Below are 22,145 nucleotides of genomic sequence, written 5' to 3' on the forward strand. Positions count from 1 at the left end.
CAGTAATGTGTCTGCAGAGCTGTACAGGGATTAACAATATAATTTTACTTCAGTACATAGTATAACATGGCTATACAACCAAATGCAGGATAGAAGGAGGAAGTGAGGGGAAAGGTAGATGGACTCACAATTGCTAGTAAAAACAAGTAATGAGAATTTGTGGAAAGGGGAGTAGGATGAAAATCTGTACTCACTGAGTGGGCAGACACACAGGATCAGAGTCCCTGGTAAAGGATGGAAGACAGGGGAAAAGGTACACTAGTGTCAGGGAATAACTAGGAAGGAGGACCAAGGGGTCAATGTATCAAACATTGGAGAGAAACAAAGTACTGACCAATCAGCTCCCAACTATCATTTTTCAAGCACAGCCTGTACTATGACAGAAGCTGATTGGTTAGTACTTTATCTCGCTTGAAGATTTGATTCAATGAGGAGGGTCCTGTCCGCCTGTGACGGATAACCGTGACATAGGCCTATATCTGAAAAGTCATTTCCTTTGCATACATAATTCCTAGTTAGTCATGGACGCTTTTTCACTCGACTTTCTAAATATACAAGACTATAGCAGGAAGAGGTCTTACAAGTAGAAATGTAACTGTACCTATATATAAGTAGAAATCACCGAATACTAAGGGTTTGTGTATGTCATGCGATTTCTTTAAGTTTCAGAATAACATTGAACAAAGCAACTTTAATATACAGTATTTAAAGTAATGTTTTTTTATTAATAACATGATAGTGAATGATATGATGCCTGTTATGTAAGTGGATGAGATCCTTGTATGTCATGGGTTTTCTCAATTGTTACCCATACCTGAACCTGAGCCTGAACCTGAACCAGGTTCTAGAGTCAGAATGCTAGGGGTATCTGTCATTTCAGCTGGTGAATATGCATTATGTTCTTTCTCTTGAGTAGTTTCTTCAACGTTAGCCTTGGTAGTTGTTTGCATAAGACCAGCAGTAGGAACCATTGTGGAGGTCATGTTGTGGACATCACAATTACAGCACAAATATTGGACTTCATAGTCCAAACAGGGGGCTGGATTATTTTTGTTAAGGCAGTTGAGACCAATGGACACGCTACACACCTGCATGTAGTACAGCTCCTCCAGTGGTATATAGGGAAACCTGGATAATCTACACTGAATTGCGCTAGGTACATCACATACAGAATAACCGCTCTCCATGATCATGTGAATGTTCTCGAAGTCTCCGCCGCCAGGGCCAGTGGTTGGCTGGTGCGTGTTAAACCATTGTGTCCAGGTGCAGTGTGGGTTTTTGCAGTGATTCGCTGTAAAAGACAAATGTTTAGTATAGGTTCATGGTCTGGTACAATTTTTATAGTATGTTTTGGTACAACTATCCACAACTTAAAACTAGACTAGAAATAAAGATAGAGGGTTATAATGGCACTAAGCCCAGTAATAACCCGCTTCCTCAGACTGATGAGAACCAATCTCTATGGAAACATACAGTGTTCCTGACTATAAATCACTTACTTATAAACTCCATTATTACCGCTGCCTGTAGACTCCGCATGGAGTATGGAACATGGCTGCATGTTTCCCTACAGATTGGTTTTTAGCAGTCTGAGGAAGTGGGTAGTGTGTCTGTGAACCGCGTTACGATACCATGTGATCTTAACCCAAACAAGCTGTGTATGTTGGGATGATCAACTTTCTTATGCCTCTGTATGAATTACTTCAATAAACCCAAGATAAAGATACAGATTGGACGATTGTAATAGTTTGGACCTGTGCCTAAAAGTTCCACTGTCTATATCTCCTTGGAGGGGCTGGAATCCTCGACTATATGGACTATTTCTTCAGTAAATGGGCTTGAAACATTCTCCTTCAATCAAACTTTAGGAAATATAAGCAGACTAAGAATGAGGACAGAGTTGTATCTTGTTAGAAGGAGGCTAAGAAGGTAATGAGATGTGCAAAGGCAGAAATTGAATAGAATATGACCCAGTCTGTTGGTAACAGAGGCAAAACTTCTTTTTATGTACAGTATTAGTGAAAGGATAAAAACAAAAGAGGGATTAGTTTTAAAGACAGAGTGCAAGTCTTTTTGAGGGAGACAATGTAATAGCAGATCAGCTTAAGTATTTTTACTCAGTATTCAGAAGTGGTGAATGGGCTAGTTAAGTTTCAATTATATATTTGTAAAAATGAAGTAGATACAAGTAAATTTATTACAGAGAAGGTCCTAATGCTGTGCCAACACCTGGCCGATATATCAGCTGTTCAAGCAAATGGGTGATATATTGTGAGCTCGTCTTCGGTGTGTACCCCCAATGTGTCTATGAACGTTGTTCAGACATATTGCATTGGCTGTGCAGCACAGTCGATGTCCAATATATCTGCAGTTATATTTGGCAGTCTGGCTGGGTGTACAGGTGGTCGGCAGACATAGGTTTATTATCCTTTAATAGCAAAATTGACAGGGCATGCTGGCTGGAAGGTGTAGTTCCACAGCAGCTGGAGGGGATGCATGTTGAATACCCTGCCCTAGCGTAAAGCTGTGTACACTGCAATGTGTGTACCTTGTGTTAACCAAACCACTTCTGAACAGAGTTCTTCTCAAGACGTAGAATCTGTGTTATTCATCTAGTAAAGTCTGCCATTACAGTCCAGGTTTTAAGGATTTCCATGCTTGAGTCCAGGGGTTAAATCAAATGGGTATGGGTCGTTGGATCGACACAACTTAGGTTGACAGTCATTAGGACGACATGAGTTTTTTTGCTTTTTTTGGTGTTGTTTTGTTCGTAAAGTGACGGGAACCCCAATTAGTGCACCGTGTCCCCTCCCATGGCTCGCTTTGCTCGCCATGCTTCGGGCAAGGTGTCTTGCTCCGCTACCGCTGCGCTCGGCACAGGTTACCGTTCCCAATTGTAGTCCATGTGGAGCGTAAAGTATGAAAGTTCAAAACGTGTAAAAAAATTTCTGAAAAACTCATGTCGACTTTTGAACTGTCGACCGAATGACCATGTCAACCTAATGCATGTCGACCAATAGTTGTCGACCTAAGTGGTGTCGACCTAATGACCGTATCCCAAATCAAATTGACTGAGGCACTCATTAAGTCAACTGTGCTCAAGCATGGATATCCTTAAAACCTGCACTAATGGGAAACTCTGCCTTAGTCTATTTAATGGCACATTAAACCCTTATCTGACTCATCCTTGTTATGTACTAAATCCACAACATATTATAGAAGAGTAGAATATGAAGATATAGATCATATGGACATTGGCATTATTATAGTCGGGGCTGTTATATGGAGTCTGATTTGGTGCATTGATTGAAGTCTTAAATAATTAAGTACATTTATGGGCGCACAAGTCTCAGCATACCTTAACAGCCATTGGCTGTTTGTGCATGCTGGTGCTGGTAGTACTACAAATCCCAACCTGACCATGGCACCCAAGGTCCTGTTAGAGCTTATGGAATTACAATTCCCCGGCATTACCATTGCAGCCAATACAGCTGGGACATCAACAACCTAAAATGGGTCAGTATATAAAAGAAGTCACTCAGGTCTGCCCATCTGTCAGATCAAACAGAAGACCAATGGAAGAATGGCTGCATGGGACAGACCTCTTGGCTCGGGGAGAGACAATATTTTTCTAAGTGGATGGTGTAATGGTTAGCATTACTACCTCATAGCACTGAGATCATGGGAACGAATCCCACTATGGCCCTTACTCTGTGGAGATTGTATATTCCCCCCGTGCTTGCGTGGGCTTTCTCCGGTTTCCTCCCACACTCCAGAAATATACTGCTCCCGAAAAATATTAACCCTAGTTTGTATGTGTGTGCGTGTACAAAATGGGCCAAGTGGTTCTTATCTGCTGTCAAATTCTATTGACCAAAAGTATTTAGGTCCGAGTTTTCAAAATGTGAGTTTAGGTCTAAACTTGCACATTTTGTAAACTCGACCAATGTAATAGGGTCCAAGAACATGAAAACTCGCATGTTTTTAGGAGACTCACTATTTAATCATCCAGTTTTTCCAAAGGAAAACATACAACTCGGCCAGTGTATGTTTTATACTCGCACCAAAAACTCACCTTTAAATACACTAGCTTTTTATCACTGTCAATCACCGTTTCCCATAGGCTTCTATGGTAAGAAGGTCCCATAGAAGTGTATTGTGGGAACCGTAGCATTATATGGTTAACCGCAAGCTTAATTGAGGTGAACCACAAGCTTGACCTGTATTAACCTCAAGCGACCTATTTTAACCTCAATTAAGCTTGCAGTTATCCAGCTAATGCTGCGGTTCCCACGATGTACTTCTATGGGACTCCTTTCACCATAGAAGCCTATGGGGAACGGTGATTGACTGACTGCACTGCAGCACATAGCTAATCAGGGGAGCTGCACTACATAGTGCTCCCTGATTGCCAGGCGGCTCTCGTAGTGACAAGTCATGTAGAGGCCGGCATTCCATATGGTCAGGGTATATTTTTGTTTTAAACTCCTGGATGCCTACTTTGGATTGAAGAGGACCGATCTACACTGGAGTAGGTGAGTATATTTTTTTTGTTATAAGCTACTCTGGATTCTACTGGACAAGAGGATGGAAGGGCTACAGCGTATGTAGGTAAGTATGTGTGAGTATGTATGTGAGTTTGAAAGTGCAAGGGTGTTTAATAAACTTACTTTCTATGGTGTGTGTTTTTGTGTATTTCTTATACAGTACTACAGATATCAATTTAAAGGAGAAAGGAACTGTATTGTCGATGCACAAGAGAGAAAATTATTAAAATATAACTTTAAAGTTATATTTCAATAATTATTTTCTCTTTTGCACCAACAATACAGTTCCTTTCTCCTTTAAATTGTTAGCTGTATTACTTACTGTAATTGGTAGCTCCCCCTGTTTTTATAAAGAATTTTTGTATCAAATAATATAGGTGTAGCATCCTGGATTGAGTGTGTCAGGTTCCCATCACACTTTCACTTAATAATTCTCACTGCGCATATACCTAACTACCTCTGTTTTACAGTAATACTGCAGGTACCAGTGGGCCCTTTAATGCCCCGCATGCTGGTACTTGTGGTTCTCCAAATACAAACATGGTACTGCAACCTGTAGTTCTACTGTAAAAGACAGTACTATTTCTAACTTTCACACTTGAAAGCTATCAACTTGGCACCCATCGCCCAGAGGTTCCTGAGGATATTCTCAGGCTTAAGGCCAGGCCTCGGGTGCCCTGGAGGGGGAGGGACCCCTTCATTGGGGGGGGGGGGGGGGGGGAGTCCCCACTCCCCACTCCCCAGGAGTCCTCGGCCAGGCCGACTAGTTGTGAGGGGTAATGCTATGGCCGACAGGACCCATATAAGCGTCTCCCCAGGCTGTGTCATTACCTCTTACCTCCATGGCTAGTGGAGCCCGCTGCTGGTTTAAAAAATATGGGGCATTCCTAAGTCTTCCCCCCCCCCCCTTATTTTTTTGGAACCATGACCAGTCCAAGTGCCCAGTGCTGGTTATTAAAATAAAAGGAGACCTCAGTAAGTTTTTTTCCTATATATTTTCAACTGGGACCAGCTCAAAGGGCCCGGGCTGGTTATGCTGTAGGGGGAGGGGGCAGCACGTGTTTTTTTTTTTTCTTTTTATTATTATACGTAAACTTTCTCAGACAGAAGCATGCAGGGATCTCACTGATTTGTAGATGCTTCTGTGAAACTCAGCTTACAATGTGCGAGTTTTCATACAAGAAAAACTTGCACGCGCACAATGTAATAGCCTTGAACTTAAAATCTTGCAGACTATTACATCGGCCAAGTTTTGTGACAAACTCACAACTTTTAAAACTTGGACCCTATTACATTTGGCCCCATGTTTCTATGATAGTGAAGTTTTAATAAGGAGTAGTCAAATACAGCTGTGAAACGATCTCTGGTAAGAGTAATAATTACCTGTGGGCACAGTTGAGGTTAATGTAGTAACAGATCCAGGTGCATCTGGTTCCTGGTCACAGTGACAACACAGCAGCTTGATCTGAAAGTCCACACAATTGACCACATTGTCCTTATTGGTACAGACCAGCCCGGTGTGTACGTCACACTGAACCTTGTTCATAAGTTGTGCAAAGGGGATATAGGGATACTGGACAGAACGGCAATCGATTTCCTTAGGTGTTTTGCACACATTATAACCATGGGCTCTGATATTATCCAGCGTTTCCCAGTCTCCCCCATCTGGCTGGTCTGTGGGATGGTCAACATTAAACCATTGTGTCCACTGACAGGGAGCTGTGCAGGGGGTTTTGAAGGTTGTCACTATGATAGAAACAAAAGATTATGATTAATTGTAACGTAATAGAGAGTAGTGAATGTATCCTAGGTATCAATTCAATAAGAAGCAATGTATACAGAGCTGCCAGCACAATTTTGAGCCCAGTACAAGTAAAAAGCCAGTGCACCTAACCCACCACCCCTAACCCCACACACACTTGCAGAATGAGCCATGACCACGCTCCATGACCACTAGGCACTCTTCTCCTCCTGTGGTAAGAGTGCAGCAGATCTGATGTGTCGGCCCGATATCATCTGGGGACACATCGTCCAGTGTGTACCTACCTAGCTTTAGAGTCCCTTAGCTTAATTAAAGTCTTGTCTGTTTTTGCTGTATCATTTAGTAAATCCTCAACATACAGTATATCAGAGATTCTCAAATGTGGTCCTCAAGCACCCCAATGGTCCAGGTTTTAAGTTTATGCATGCTTGGCCACAGGTGACTTAATTAGCATCTCAGTCAATTTGATTTAACCATCTGTGCTGAGCCATGGATATACCTAAAACCTGGATTATTGTTGTGCCTTGAGAACCTCATTTGAGAATCTCTATAGTGTATGATAGAACTGTAAAATGCCAACAAACAGCTAGTGAAGAAAGATACAAAAAAAGAGCGAGAACAAAAGAGACCTTTGGGAAGAACCGGTGTGTATGTCTTATAAGATTAAAATAACTGTGATTAATTTAGAATAAAATTATTGTTCCTATGATAGGCATCAGGAAAATACTATAAATAAAGGAAATAAGTGATAAAGTACAACAATAAAGTAATCGAATAATAAGGTGTTTCTGTTGTCGCTCTTGTGTAAGGGTAGTTTTACTATACACCGGGATTACATTGCCCGCAGTAATCAACGTCTTTGACTGATGGATTGCCAAGAGCAGTAGTAATTGATTCCGAATTGTGGTTTAGCCTTAATGACTGTATTGCTGATGGTGGCTATAGAAAAATCGCAGGGAAAATGACCACCATGGGTTGTTCACCAGAGACCTGTGTCTGCTCAGAGCCAGTCTCTACTACTAACGTACTGCCGGCTGGAGAGGCGGGGCACGGACAGAGACTCCTTTCTTAATACATCCCAGTCTTAATCAACTTCAACTGTACATTAGAATATGTATGTGTGTTTGTTCTGAAGGGTATTATAGTAGGAATCAAGCTCCTGATTCAGTGATGTACGTAAACCCAACGGTTTGCATACATCTCCGACATTTGTGGGACTGCATTTGAGCTGGACTCGTTCTGTACCTGTGCAGAACGAGTCTTGCGTGATTGCATGCAGTGCACCCAAGCCGCAGCCTGATTGACAGGCTGTAGATGTTTGGGAACGGGGAGGGGGTGACACAGGACAGCATTCTAAAAAACATGGGCATGTCGCCACCGTTGTGTAGGTGTGTCAAGGCCAGGGTCTATATCTTCCAAAGCAGATATACTGTCCTTCGCAGCGTGAGGGTTGATCGTATGGTCGATGTTCACGCAAGTGATCCTATGCTACATCTTCGGATGCAGCAGCAGATCACACAAGCATGTAGGAGGCGCCTATTTACACGCCTCCTGCTGCATTTGCATAATTTAGCAGTAGCGGCTGTGACAATCATCGTGGCAGCTACTTCACTGCATCCATCTCTGGATCACTCCCTAAGTTAGCACTTGTACAGTACTTGTTAAGATTGAGTAATTACTAATTAGATCCTCAAGGGATGTCTATTTCCCAACACAGATACATGTGCAGTGTTGGACTGGGGCATGAATGGCCCACCGGGAAAATGCTGGGGCAGGGGCCCATGCTTAGAGGCTTCACTAACCATGAGAGACTGCATAGTCTGGGCCCCTTGAGATATATATATTCTTACGTCCTAGAGGATACTGGGGTCCATTTAGTACCATGAGGTAGAGACAGGTCCACTAGGAGCCATGTGCACTTTCAGAATTTGATAGTGTGGGCTGGCTCCTCCCTCTATGCCCCTCCTACCAGACTCAGTTTAGAAAATGTGCCCAGAGGAGCCGGTCATGCTGAAGGAAGCTCCTGAAGAGTTTTCTGTATTTATTTTATATGTTTGTTATTATCAGGCAGGGCTGGTTGGCACCAGCCTACCTGCTTCGTGGGACTTAGGGGGAGGTAACGGCCCAACCTCTTGAAAGGTTAATGGTCCCATTCCCCACTGACAGGACACTGAGCTCCTGAGGGAACTATTCGCAAGCCCCACCACGGCGAGCGTACATTCCCGAAGCACGCTGCCACCCCTAACAGAGCCAGAAGAATGAAGAGTGGTGAGTACTGAGCCAGCGTCCTGGTTAGCGGGGTGCCGGCCATTATGGCGGCACGAGGATACGGAGACGCATGGCTTCTAAAGGGGGCGGAATGCGTCTCCAGACACAGTACACAACTGCGTCTCAGTACACTGTACACAGTACCCAAACTGGCAAACACGGCCTTAAAACGGTTCTGCTCCATTTTAAGTACACAAATGACCTCAGCCAGTATAAAAAAAAAGCGGGAAGACTGCGTGCCATCGAAGGGGCGGGCCTTCACTATGAGAGGATCCAGCAGCTCACCAGCGCCATTTTCCCTCTGCAGTGGACACAGACGCTGATTGACAGGGATGTGAAGCTCCTCTGGTGTGACTCCAAATTACCTCAGCGGTACCAGGAGGTCATAGCAGGAGGGGTGCGACTATTAGTGTACTAAGTCCCCTATTAGGGTACTTAGTCTGCGACCTGACTAAGCTTGGCATTAGTGGTAAGGGTGCGGTGGTGGCTTGCTCCAAACAACGCTGTGTCTACTTGAAGGGCTCTTTGTAGGTTACTTGTGCTTAACCTTTTCCTGTGTGTGTGTGTATGTGCTGTCACATTACATTATGTCAGGCAAAGAGTGTGTTTCTTGTACAGTGGAGTGTTCCTCTTCACCAAGGGGCTCACTACTGTGTACTCAGAGTTCACAGAATAGCGGGGCTGAACTGGAGTGGGTTAATTCTCTTAAAGGAATTATCTCCACTCTTTCTACAAAATTGTCCCACGATGAGAAAGAGACGCAATACTTAAAACAGACTTTGGATGAGTTTATGAACAGAGACTCAGTCCCCAAACCAGCGTCTCAATCCCCTCCCATTTGTCCGCAAAAGCGATCTCTGGCCCATATCTTGCAATCTGACTGATGCTGATGGGTCAGACTTGTAGGAGGGTGAGGTAGACTGGGGAGGGGGGGGGGGGGGGGGGGGGGGAGATGCAGCTCTGTCACAGGGAATAGAGGCTCTCATAGAGGCTATCAGAGATGTTCTGCATATTCCTGATAAGGTGTCCAAGGAGTGTGAGGAATCTTATTTTAATGTAAAAAATAAGTCCTCAGTCACTTTTCCTGTGTCAAAGGAATTGAATACCCTGTTTGAAGAACCGTGGGTTAATCCTGATAAGAAATGTCAGATCCCTAAAAGGTTACTCTCATCTTTTCCCTTTCCTCTGGAGGATAGAAAAAAATGGAAAAATCCACTGATAATGGACGCATCAGTCTCTAGGCTGTCACGAAAAAATTGTATTGCCTGTTCCTGGTGCAGCATCCCTGAAAGACACGGCTGATCGTTAAATTGAGACTACACTCAAATAATTGTACACAGCTGCTAGGGTGGCCTAAAGACCCACTATTGCATGTGCGTTTATCACAAAAGCCATTGCAAAATGGTCAGGTAACCTAACTGAGGGGTTAGATTCCTTGTCTAGGGAGGATGTTGTTTTACTCCTGCAGCATATACAGGACTCTGCGAACTTTATGGTGTAAGCCATAAAAGAAAGACTTATTTAACGCGTGCACCACTGCTATGGCAGTGTCGGCACGCAGGAGCTTGTGGCTACGTCAGTGGACTGCTGATGCGGACTCCAGGAAAGGCGTGGAAGGCCTACCATTCACAGGAGAGGCCTTGTTTGGAGATGAACTAGACAAATGGATCTCCACAGCTACTGCGGTTAAGTCTACGTATCTTCCTTCTGCAGCCCCCCCTACAAAGAAGACTTATTCAGCTTCTAAGTTACAGTCTTTTTGGATGGCCAAGTTCAAGGGCAAATCCAGAGGTGCTTCTATGTCCTCCAGTGGCGCAAGAGGTAAATCACGCAAACCACCAACTGCAGGTGCTCAGGAACAGAGTCCAGGCTCTGTTTCCTCAAAGACTTCAGCATGATGGTGGACCGCAATGCCTGGAAGGCTGTCAGGTGGGAGCCCACCCACAATTCTTCAGTCAGATCTGGTCACATTCGTGCCAGGATCCCTGGGTCATAGATCTTATTTCCCAGGGCTACAGACTGGAGTTCCAAAAGCTCCCACCTCACAGATTCTTCAAATCAGGCTTGCCAGTTTCACAAGTTTACAGCATGCCATCCAAAAACTGGTACAGACTCAGGTCTTTGTTCCAGTTCCACCTCATCTGCTCAACAAGGTGTACTACTCCAACTTGTTCGTAGTACCGAAACCGGACGGTTCGGTAAGACCGATTCTGAACCTCAAGTCTTTGAACCCGTACTTACACACGTTAAAATTCAAGATGGAGTCTCTGAGAGTGGTAATCTCAGGTCTGGAGGAGGGGGAATTCCTAGTGTCTCTGGATATTAAGGATGCGTACCTTCACATACCGATCTGGCCGCCTCATCAGGCTTATCTACGGTTTGCATTACAGGACTGTCACTACCAGTTCCAGGCCCTGCCATTTAGTCTCTCCACGGCACCGAGGGTGTTCATCATGGTGATGGCAGAGATGATTTTTCTACTCTGCAAACAGGGAGTGAACATAATTCCATACCTGGACGATCTCCTGATAAAAGCACCGTCCAGGGAAAGGTTGCTGGACAGCATTGGTCTCTCAACCAAACTCCTCCAGGATTACCGGTGGATTCTGAACCTTCCAAAGTCTCGCCTAGTTCCAACAAGGAGGCTCTCATTCCTGGGAATGATACTGGACATGTAGTCGCAGAAAGTGTTCCTTCCGTTGGAGAAGTTATTGGTAATCCAGTCGATGGTTCGGGATGTCCTGAAGCCAACCCAGGTGTCTGTTCATCTGTGCATTCGCCTTCTGGGGAAAATGGTGGCCTCTTACGAGGCTCTTCAATACGGAAGGTTTCACGCACGACACTTCCATCTCGATCTGTTGGACAAATGGTCCGGATCGCATCTTCATATGCACCAGAGGATCCGTCTGTCGCCAAAAGCCAGGATCTCCCTTCTGTGGTGGCTACAGACTTCTCACCTCGTCGAGGGTCGGAGGTTTGGAATTCAGAACTGGATTCTTTTAACCACAGACGCAAGCCTCAGAGGTTGGGGAGCAGTCACTCAGGAGGTGCAGTTTCAAGGAAGATGGTCATGTCAGGAAGTTGTCCTTCCAATCAACATTCTGGAACTCAGGGCCATATACAATGCCCTACTGCAGGCCTCACATCTTCAAAATCGGGCCATTCAGGTCCAGTCGGACAATGTGACGGCAGAGACGTACATAAACTGACAGGGCGGAACGAAAAGCAGAGCAGCAATATCAGAGGTGTCAAGAATTCTCTGGGCAGAAAGAAACACTGTGGCATTGTCAGTCCGGGAGTAGACAACTGGGAAGCAGACTTCCTCAGCAGACACGACCTGCACCCGGGGGAGTGGGGCTTTCACCCAGAAGTGTTAAGGTGCTTGACAAGTCGATAGGGATATCCACAGATCGACATGATGGCCTCTCGTCTCAACAAGAAGCTCAAGCGATATTGTTCCAGGTCGAGAGACCCACAAGCAGTGGCGGTGGACGCCTTGACAACTCCATGGGTCTGTCAGATGGTGTACGTGTTTCCTCCACTTCCTCTGATCCCAAGAATTCTCAAAAGAAAAGGGAAAAGGTTCAAGCAATACTCATTGCTCCGGACTGGCCAAGAAGGGCCTAGTACGCTGACCTTCTGGAGATGCTCCTCGAAGATCCGTGGCCTCTACCTCTTTGCGAGGATCTTCTACAACAGGACCTTTTTGTCTTTCAGGACTTACCGCGGCTATGTTTGACGGCATGGAAGTTGAACAGCTGATTTTAGCCAGGAGAGCGATCCCTCACAAGGTTATTCTGACTATGGTCCAAGCCAGGAAGGGGGTAGCGTCTAAGCATTACCATCGTATTTGGAAGAAATACGTCTCTTGGTGTGAGAGCAGAAATTATTCTGCGGTGGAATGTCATCTGGGACGTTTCCTGCTTTTTCTGCAGGCAGGCGTGGATGTGGGCCTGCGTCTGGACTCCATAAAAGTCCAGATTTCGGCCTTGTCCACTTTCTTTCAGAAACAATTGGCTTCTCTCCTTGAGATCCAGACGTTCTTGAAAGATGTTCTGCACATCCAACCTCCCTTTGTGCCTCTTACTGCACCTTGGGATCTCAATGTGGTGCTCCAGTTCCTCCAATCGGACTGGTTTGAACTGTTCCAGGAGGTGGACGTAAAATATCTTACGTGGAAGACCATCACACTGTTGGCCTTGGCTTCAGCAAGACGTGTGTCGGAGCTGGGGCTTTATCTCACAAAAGTCACTATTTAATTTTCCACGAGGACAGAGCTGAACTCAGAATTCGTCAACAATTTTTTCCTAAAGCGGTGTCCGCATTTCACATCAACCAACCTATTGTGGTTCCGGTTGTCTCCAACACCTCTGCTACTTCAAAGTCTTTGGATGTTGTGAGGGCTTTGAAGGTGTATGTAAAGCGAACAGCTCATCACAGAAAATCTGACTCGCTGTTTGTTCTTAATGATCCTAATAAAATTGGGTATCATGCTTCAAAGCAGTCCATTGCACGCTGGATCAGGCTTACTAGTCAGCATGCTTATTCCACGGCAGGTTTGCTGTGTCCAAAATCTGTACAGGCCCACTCTACTAGGTCTGTGGGTTCTTCCTGGGCGGCTGCCCAGGGTGTCTCGGCTTTACAGCTCTGCCGAGCAGCTACTTGGTCAGGTTCGAACACGTTTGCTAAGTTCTACAAGTTCGATACTTTGGCCTCTGAGGACCTTCAGTTTGGTCAATCAGTTCTGTTCGAACCTCAGCACTCTCCCACCCGGTTTGGGAGCTTTGGTACATCCCTATGGTACTAAATGGACCCCAGTATCCTCTAGGACGTAAGAGAAAATAGGATTTTAATTACCTACCGGTAAATCTTTTTCTCGTAGTTCGTAGAGGATACTGGGCACCTGCTTGGTGTTTTGTTCTTCCTGCACTGTTACTTGGTTAAGTAATGTTGGTTCAGCCATTGCTGTTCCTGTTTCAAGTTTGGCTAGCTTTACTTTCCTCTTGTTGTGTGTGCTGGTTCAGAAACTTACAACTATCCTTATCTATCTTTCTTTCAAAGTATGTCCGTCTCCTCGGAGTCTGGTATGAGCGGCATAGAGGGAGGAGCCAGCCCACACTGTCAAATTCTTAAAGTGCCCATGGCTCCTAGTGGACCTGTCTATAACTCTATACCCCATGGTACTAAATGGACTCCAGTATCCTCTATGGGCTACGAGAAAAGGATTTACCGGTAGTCCTATTTTATAAAATCCTATTTTATGGGGCTTCGCTGGAAATTTTTAGCATCCCCTGAATGTGTCACAAAGGGACCACAGCATATATCACGATAGCTGCTGTGATCTCACCATTCCTGCCATCTGCCGCAACCACCATAGGTTTTGATGAGGGAAGCAATGCTGCCAGATTCACCAAATTCTGGAATGCGAAGACCCAGCAGCACTCTGTCTGTTCAGAGCTGCAGGTGCTGTATAATACCTGGTATTATTCTAAATGGGGGCATAAGTGGTTACTATATAGTAGAGAAAGTATACACATAAATACATGCATAATAATAAAATACATATAACTGCAGTAGATAATACTGACATTATCCTATTATCAGTAACATTATACAGAGGTTCTTTAATTGGAATGAATTTTGAGGTTTATTTATGTTGTGCATATACAAATTATACCCAGCAAACAAGCAATGGTAGCTGCTCAATCATTCCTGGAGATAACTATATGTCAGGTGCTAGAAAAGGGGAGGGGTCACAAACAAACAGTAGACAGAGAGAGAGGAGGGGGGGGGGGGGGGCACACTAAAAATGATCTGCAACCATATCTGAACCTATCGGGTAATAGAATTTCAGAGAAATTGGTCACATGCATTTGCAAAGACATGTTTAGCTGCTGAGCCGCGTGAAGGCTTCTCCGATATCAGTAGTCCTAACACTACATAATAGCAGTGCCCACCATACGGCCATGTGATTTGTCTACAGTAAGGCCTTATGATAAAGGCTCATACTAAAACGCATCCAGACAGAGAGCACGCTTACCTGGGAGTGGGATCCGGTCTCTAGCTCGACAGTAACTAGGTTGACACTATCTAGGTCGACCACTATTGGTCAACAGTAACTAGGTCGACAGGTCAAAAGGTCAACATGAGTTTTTCACGGTTTTTTTTTTTTTTTTTTTTTTAACCTTTTCACACTTAACGATCCGCGTGGACTACAACTGGGAACGGTTACCTGCCTGAAGCATGGCGAATGAACAGGGTGCACTAATTGGAATTCCCGGTCACTCTTCGGAAAAAAACTACACAAAAAAACATAAATAACTCATGTCGACCTAGAGACCCTGTCGACCTAGCATCCCTGTCGACCTAGTTACTGTTGACCTAGTTACTATCTACCTTCCATACCACACCCCATGGAAGCCACCTACAGGATCTGTCTGCTGTTTAGTTATACCCAGTGCCTGATATAGCAGAGGGGTATTTACTACAGCTGCAGCAGTAGTAAAGGGGCAATTTCCCACCCCACAATACATACAATAAACAAGGAAAATTTGCGTTTCCGTATCCTATTGGGGTAATACATTACGTTGTTCAGCCCTTAAAAATATATTTATCCATAACCAATAAAAGACAGGCCCAGATTTATGAAGTCTTGGAGAGTGATAAATAGCACGGTGATAAACTACCAGCCAACCAGCTCCTGACATTTTTCAAACACAGCCTGTGACATGGCAGTTAGGAGCTGATTGGTTGCTACTTTATCACTGTGCTATTTATCACTCTCCGAGGCTTGATAAATGGGGGCCTTAATACAGACATAAACAAAAATGGTATCGTATAAATAAATGAAACTTATAATAGAAACTCAGAATACAAAAACAGGAAGTAGTTTCTTTTCCGCATAAATATATTTCAAGTACCTTGTTTTAGTCGCTGAATAGAGCTATACAAAATTCCAAACAGTTAGAAAATAGTCACTACAAAGAATATAAAATATATATATCATAAACAGTACTGTACCAAATGGAATAAAATCCTATATAAATATCATAGGCTTGACCCACTGGTATAATGGGGGTCATTCCGAGTTGTTCGCTCGCAAGCTGCTTTTAGCAGCATTGCACACGCTAAGCCGCCGCCTACTGGGAGTGAATCTTAGCATAGTAAAATTGCGAATGAAAGATTAGCAGAATTGCGAATAGACACTTCTTAGCAGTTTCTGAGTAGCTCCAGACTTACTCGGCATCTGCGATCAGTTCAGTGCTTGTCGTTCCTGGTTTGACATCACAAACACACCCAGCGTTCGCCCAGGCACTCCTCCGTTTCTCCAGCCACTCCCGCGTTTTTCCCAGAAACGGTAGCGTTTTTTCGCACACTCCCATAAAACGGCCTGTTTCCGCCCAGAAACACCCACTTCCTGTCAATCACATTACGATCACCAGAACGAAGAAAAAACCTCGTAATGCCGTGAGTAAAATACCTAACTGCATAGCAAATTTACTTGGCGCAGTCGCACTGCGGACATTGCGCATTAGCGACTAATCGCTCCATTGCGAGAAAAAAATAACAAGCGAACAACTCGGAATGACCCCCAATGTTCCTGCATTAATCCATCTGCACAAGGTAAAATAAATACTTTTTGAATAACTATTATAGGTTTTTATTGATGAGTTGCAATTTTTATTGTTTATGTATATGGGGGTCATTCTGACCTGATCGCACGCTGCAGTTTATCGCAGCGGTGCGATTGGGTCAGAACTGCGCGTGCGCCGGTGCCTGCCAGATGGCCGAAGGCCGTCGCTGCAGCACGATTGCCTCTGCCTGATTGACAGGCAGAGGCGGACGCTGGGCGGGGGGATGAAATGGCGTTGTTTGGCTGCCGTTTTGTGGTCGCGGTCCGGCCAACGCAGGCGCAGCCGGACCTTGCAGAGGTGGGCCGCAGTGGCTGCGTAACGTCACACTCAGCAGCTGCGGGCTGGGGAGCGACGAGTAGCTCCCGGCCAGCACGCTAAAGCTGCACTGGCAGGAAGCTACTCCTAAAGTGCAAAAGCATCTGCTGGGGGCGCCAGCACTGACATGCGGGGCGGGATAGCTCTGTGCTGGCCGTCCCCCCGCATATCTATGGACATGATCGTAGCCCTGCTAAATTTTGCAGGGCTATGATCAACTCTAAATGACCCCCAATATTATGTCTTTTATTGGTTATGAATAAATATATTTTTAAGGGCTGAAAAACTTGATCTTGTTGCCCGAATAGGACATGGCAGCGTCGTTTTTTCTTGCTCATTATTTACATTGTGATTCTGACCAAGGAGATCAGCAGTTAAACCGAGACTGCTATGCTATAGGACACAGCAGGAGTTGGCAGCCCGCAGTTGGTTTCAAATCCAAATAATAAATAAATAATAACAACAATAATAATAATAAATCCAATTTTAAATCGGACACAAGTGCTTAAATAAATCCTTATGATGCCTACAGTTACATATATGTCCTACAGGTAGATTTTATTGCTGTAAAATAACCCCAACATTTTCACATTAGCCATGAGTGGCTAGATAGTTTCAGATTTGGGAAAATGTGGAATACAACAGATGAATGATAGTTGCTTGTGATACTAGAACCTAGTTGCTTATGTACTATATATGTATAATATAAACTTTCCATCTATGTCCCCAGTGGCAAACGCAGGATTTGCATGGGGGGGTTTCCAGGACTGGGTTGAGCCAATCACGGGGGTGGGGACTGAGGTGACCCAGTATATGCTGGGTCCGTAAAACTAGTGTGTGTGTGTATATATATATATATATATATATATATATCTACACATATCTACACATATATAGGGTTCACTATGGTATGCCGGCGGACAGGCTCCCGGCGACCAGCATACCGGCGCCGGGAGCCCGACCGCCGGCTTACCGACAGTGTGGCAAGCGCAAATGAGCCCCTTGCGGCCTCGCTGCGCTCGCCACGCTACGGGCACGGTGGTGCGCTATTTTATTCTCCCTCCAGGGGGGTCGTGGACCCCCACGAGGGAGAACAATTGTCGGTATGCCGGCTGTCGGGATCCCGGCGCCAGTATACTGTGCGCCGGGATCCCGTCAGTCGGCATACTGAAGACCACCCCATATATATACCGTGTGTGTATATATACACACACACATACCATATTAAACATGCATATATATATATATATATATATATATATACACATACACATACAGTACACGTATATATACACATGTATATATATCATATGTGTGTGTGTGTTTATATGTATGTATGTATGTATATACATGTGTATATATGTAAAAAAGGTTTTGTTTTTTTTTTAGTGGAGGGGGGTTTCTGGGTGCTCGGAAACCCCCCCTGGGTGCGCCACTGGTCCCCTCCATTCCTATTGCAAATCACCACTCTCTTCCACTGCTAAGACTGGGGACTATTTAAGCCTTGGATGGAGATAAAGTGGACGCAGTTAAAAAAAAAAAAAAAAGTCTCCTAACTGCCGAGTTACAGTCTGTATTTAAGCAATGACAGGAGCTGGCTGGTACTTTATCTCCGTCCACATTATCTCCATCCAAGAATTAGTGAATACACCCCAGTGACTGTCTGCATGAGCAAGAACATGAGCACTTCATTGGATAGTCACTGTATGGGGAGTGCAGTGATTGGCAGCTGAGTACAGTAGGTACAGTGGAAGGAGGAAAGGGGGAAAATATAATAAACATGATCTAGTAAGCAGGAAAGAAAACTATTTTTTAGAAGGCATATTGAAAGTCCCCCCTCAACCCCCACTTCATCCATAGAATATATGACCCTGACAATGTCTAACTTTGAGGTAACATACATATCATACAATTACCGTATTAATGGCTAGAAGACATCCTGATAACTTTGTAGATTCAAATGTGTAACTCTATAGTACATTAAATAAAGATATTCCATATGTTCTGTACAACCTCTGAATCCAGTATTACCCCTTTCACACCGCACAAATAACCCAGTATCAACCTGGCATATTGCTGGGTCAGTGTGCGATGTGAAAGGGCCATGGTCGAATTCCCGGGTCACCTGACTTGGTAATTCAACCCGGGAACAAAGCAGTGTTATTCCCAGGTTGCATACCAGATCAGTGGCAGCGTGAACGGGTTCCCGGGTCAATGCGAACCGGGAACCTGTTCACTAGATAGGGAGAGGTGGCGCGGAGATGAGCTCATCTCCCAGCGCCGCCCCTGCTGCTGGCTCCACCCCCTGCCACTATGGCAACCTGCCTGGCAAATTGCCGGGTCAGGAAGCCAGCAGTTTTAGGGTCCAATGCTGGATCCCACCCAGGAAGGACCCGTTTCCAATTCCCAGGTGGGATCCTGCATTGGCGGTGTGAAAGCGGTATATAATAACTGGGTCTTACCTGGGGAAGAGAAGACGTGGCTGCTGCAGCAGCAGAGGGTGAGTATAAGTGCCAGGTGCATTGTCCTCTCCATGTCTGTGAAGTCTAGGTGGACCAGGGGGCTCCCTTTTTATGAGGTTAATCCTGTTTGGTGATGTTTGAGGAGGTATTTTTTAGAATAGGCAAGATCACAACAAAAGCTGACTCCTCTCCAATGTCACAAAACAACTTCATCACATTATAATTTAAATGATTTCACTGGTGCTGGAGACACCAGTATACAGCAACACTACAGTATGTCAATGTGTTTTCTCAAGTGAGTATTGTTTTGCAGTGTGTCTTTTGTTGTAATGCTCCCTTACAGGCTTTCAGTGGTATATCACATACATTACTGAGATGCAAATCTTACCCTTACACACCTGTCTTTGTATTGCATCTTTTTGGTTTCTGCATATACAGTTCTGCTTTTCTTTCTGCATTCAAGTAAGTTTCTAAGAAACAAACAAAACCAATGTAATCTGATTTTCACATTTGTTAATCTTTAGTCTTCTGGTAATGCCATAATGCAATTAATATTGATGCCATAGTGCCACTGTTCTTCTTATGGTTTTTAACTTTATTTGTATTTAAGGCAGGGATGATTTTAGGGTGGGGTGGGGAAGATGGATCATCTCTGATATATCCTGTTACTATAGTTTTACATTGCAGAAATACTAAATACTACTGTAATCCTGCAAGAGTTAAGGGGCTTGATAAATAGACCCTATAAACCTTAAAGTGGGTACACACGGTGAGATAAATCTGTAAGATTTTGACTATATAGTCAAAATCTTATGAAAAGTTAGTGCATATCTCAAGGTGTTAGGCAGCTTGCGATACTGATTCGATCCCGATGCGCACTCCCGTGGGGTCGGTATCGCAAGGCTAGATAGACTGTGCAGGCAAGTCAGTCTTGACTATCTAGTGTATTATCTAGTACAGAGTAGAGATGAGCGCCGGAAATTTTTCGGGTTTTGTGTTTTGGTTTTGGGTTCGGTTCCGCGGCCGTGTTTTGGGTTCGACCGCGTTTTGGCAAAACCTCACCGAATTTTTTTTGTCGGATTCGGGTGTGTTTTGGATTCGGGTGTTTTTTTAAAAAAACCCTAAAAAACAGCTTAAATCATAGAATTTGGGGGTAATTTTGATCCCAAAGTATTATTAACCTCAAAAAACATAATTTACACTCATTTTCAGCCTATTCTGAACACATCACACCTCACAATATTATTTTTAGTCCTAAAATTTGCACCGAGGTCGCTGTGTGAGTAAGATAAGCGACCCTAGTGGCCGACACAAACACCGGGCCCATCTAGGAGTGGCACTGCAGTGTCACGCAGGATGTCCCTTCCAAAAAACCCTCCCCAAACAGCACATGACGCAAAGAAAAAAAGAGGCGCAATGAGGTAGCTGTGTGAGTAAGATTAGCGACCCTAGTGGCCGACACAAACACCGGGCCCATCTAGGAGAGGCACTGCAGTGTCACGCAGGATGTCCCTTCCAAAAAACCCTCCCCAAACAGCACATGACGCAAAGAAAAAAAGAGGCTTTTTACTGATATTTGGTGTTTTGGATTTGACATGCTCTGTACTATGACATTGGGCATCGGCCTTGGCAGACGACGTTGCTGGCATTTCATCGTCTCGGCCATGACTAGTGGCAGCAGCTTCAGCACGAGGTGGAAGTGGATCTTGATCTTTCCCTAATTTTGGAACCTCAACTTTTTTGTTCTCCATATTTTATAGGCAGAACTAAAAGGCACCTCAGGTAAACAATGGAGATGGATGGATTGGATACTAGTATACAATTATGGACGGACTGCCACGGTTAGGTGGTATAAAAAAACCACGGTTAGGTGGTATATATTATAATAATAATACAATTATGGATGGACGGACTGCCTGCCGACTGCCGACACAGAGGTAGCCACAGCCGTGAACTACCGCACTGTACACTGGTTGATAAAGAGATAGTAGTATACTCGTAACAACTAGTATGACACTATGACGACGGTATAAAGAATGAAAAAAAAACCACGGTTAGGTGGTATATATTATAATAATAATACAATTATGGATGGACGGACTGCCTGCCGACTGCCGACACAGAGGTAGCCACAGCCGTGAACTACCGCACTGTACACTGGTTGATAAAGAGATAGTAGTATACTCGTAACAACTAGTATGACACTATGACGACGGTATAAAGAATGAAAAAAAAACCACGGTTAGGTGGTATATATTATAATAATAATACAATTATGGATGGACGGACTGCCTGCCGACTGCCGACACAGAGGTAGCCACAGCCGTGAACTACCGCACTGTACACTGGTTGATAAAGAGATAGTAGTATACTCGTAACAACTAGTATGACACTATGACGACGGTATAAAGAATGAAAAAAAAACCACGGTTAGGTGGTATATATTATAATAATAATACAATTATGGATGGACGGACTGCCTGCCGACTGCCGACACAGAGGTAGCCACAGCCGTGAACTACCGCACTGTACACTGGTTGATAAAGAGATAGTAGTATACTCGTAACAACTAGTATGACACTATGACGACGGTATAAAGAATGCAAAAAAAACCACAGTTAGGTGGTATATATTATAATAATAATACAATTATGGATGGACGGACTGCCTGCCGACTGCCGACACAGAGGTAGCCACAGCCGTGAACTACCGCACTGTACACTGGTTGATAAAGAGATAGTAGTATACTCGTAACAACTAGTATGACACTATGACGGTATAAAGAATGAAAAAAAAACCACGGTTAGGTGGTATATATTATAATAATAATACAATTATGGATGGACGGACTGCCTGCCGACTGCCGACACAGAGGTAGCCACAGCCGTGAACTACCGCACTGTACACTGGTTGATAAAGAGATAGTAGTATACTCGTAACAATTAGGATGACACTATGACGGTATAAAGAATGAAAAAAAAACCACGGTTAGGTGGTAGGTATATAATAATAAATAATACAATTCTGGTCGGACGGACTGCCTGCCGTGTGCCGACACAGAGGTAGCCACAGCCGTGAACTACCGCACTGTACACTGGTTGATAAAGAGATAGTAGTATACTCGTAACAATTAGGATGACACTATGACGGTATAAAG

At 44.3% G+C, this 22,145-nt stretch overlaps 1 protein-coding gene across 3 annotated transcripts in view; it reads right to left on the reverse strand.

Moving 5' to 3' along the window:
• LOC134968996 (mucin-5B-like) overlaps positions 1-22,145 on the reverse strand; it is a 126,378-nt gene continuing 104,233 nt past the window's right edge. The window contains exons 2-4 of one of the 3 annotated variants that reach the window (XM_063944698.1): positions 19,387-19,458; positions 5,931-6,293; positions 1-1,291 (exon numbers count right to left, since the gene is read on the reverse strand). In XM_063944698.1, the coding sequence (XP_063800768.1) occupies positions 798-1,291; positions 5,931-6,293; positions 19,387-19,420 (891 nt within the window). In that variant the 5' untranslated portion in view covers positions 19,421-19,458 and the 3' untranslated portion in view covers positions 1-797. Of the gene's footprint in view, positions 1,292-5,930; positions 6,294-18,988; positions 19,273-19,386; positions 19,459-22,145 lie in introns of those variants that run through there. The other 2 variants (XM_063944697.1, XR_010189362.1) reach the window with 2 other exon arrangements.

Source organism: Pseudophryne corroboree, chromosome 11, assembly GCF_028390025.1.
Source record: "Pseudophryne corroboree isolate aPseCor3 chromosome 11, aPseCor3.hap2, whole genome shotgun sequence".
Taxonomy (NCBI): domain Eukaryota; kingdom Metazoa; phylum Chordata; class Amphibia; order Anura; family Myobatrachidae; genus Pseudophryne; species Pseudophryne corroboree.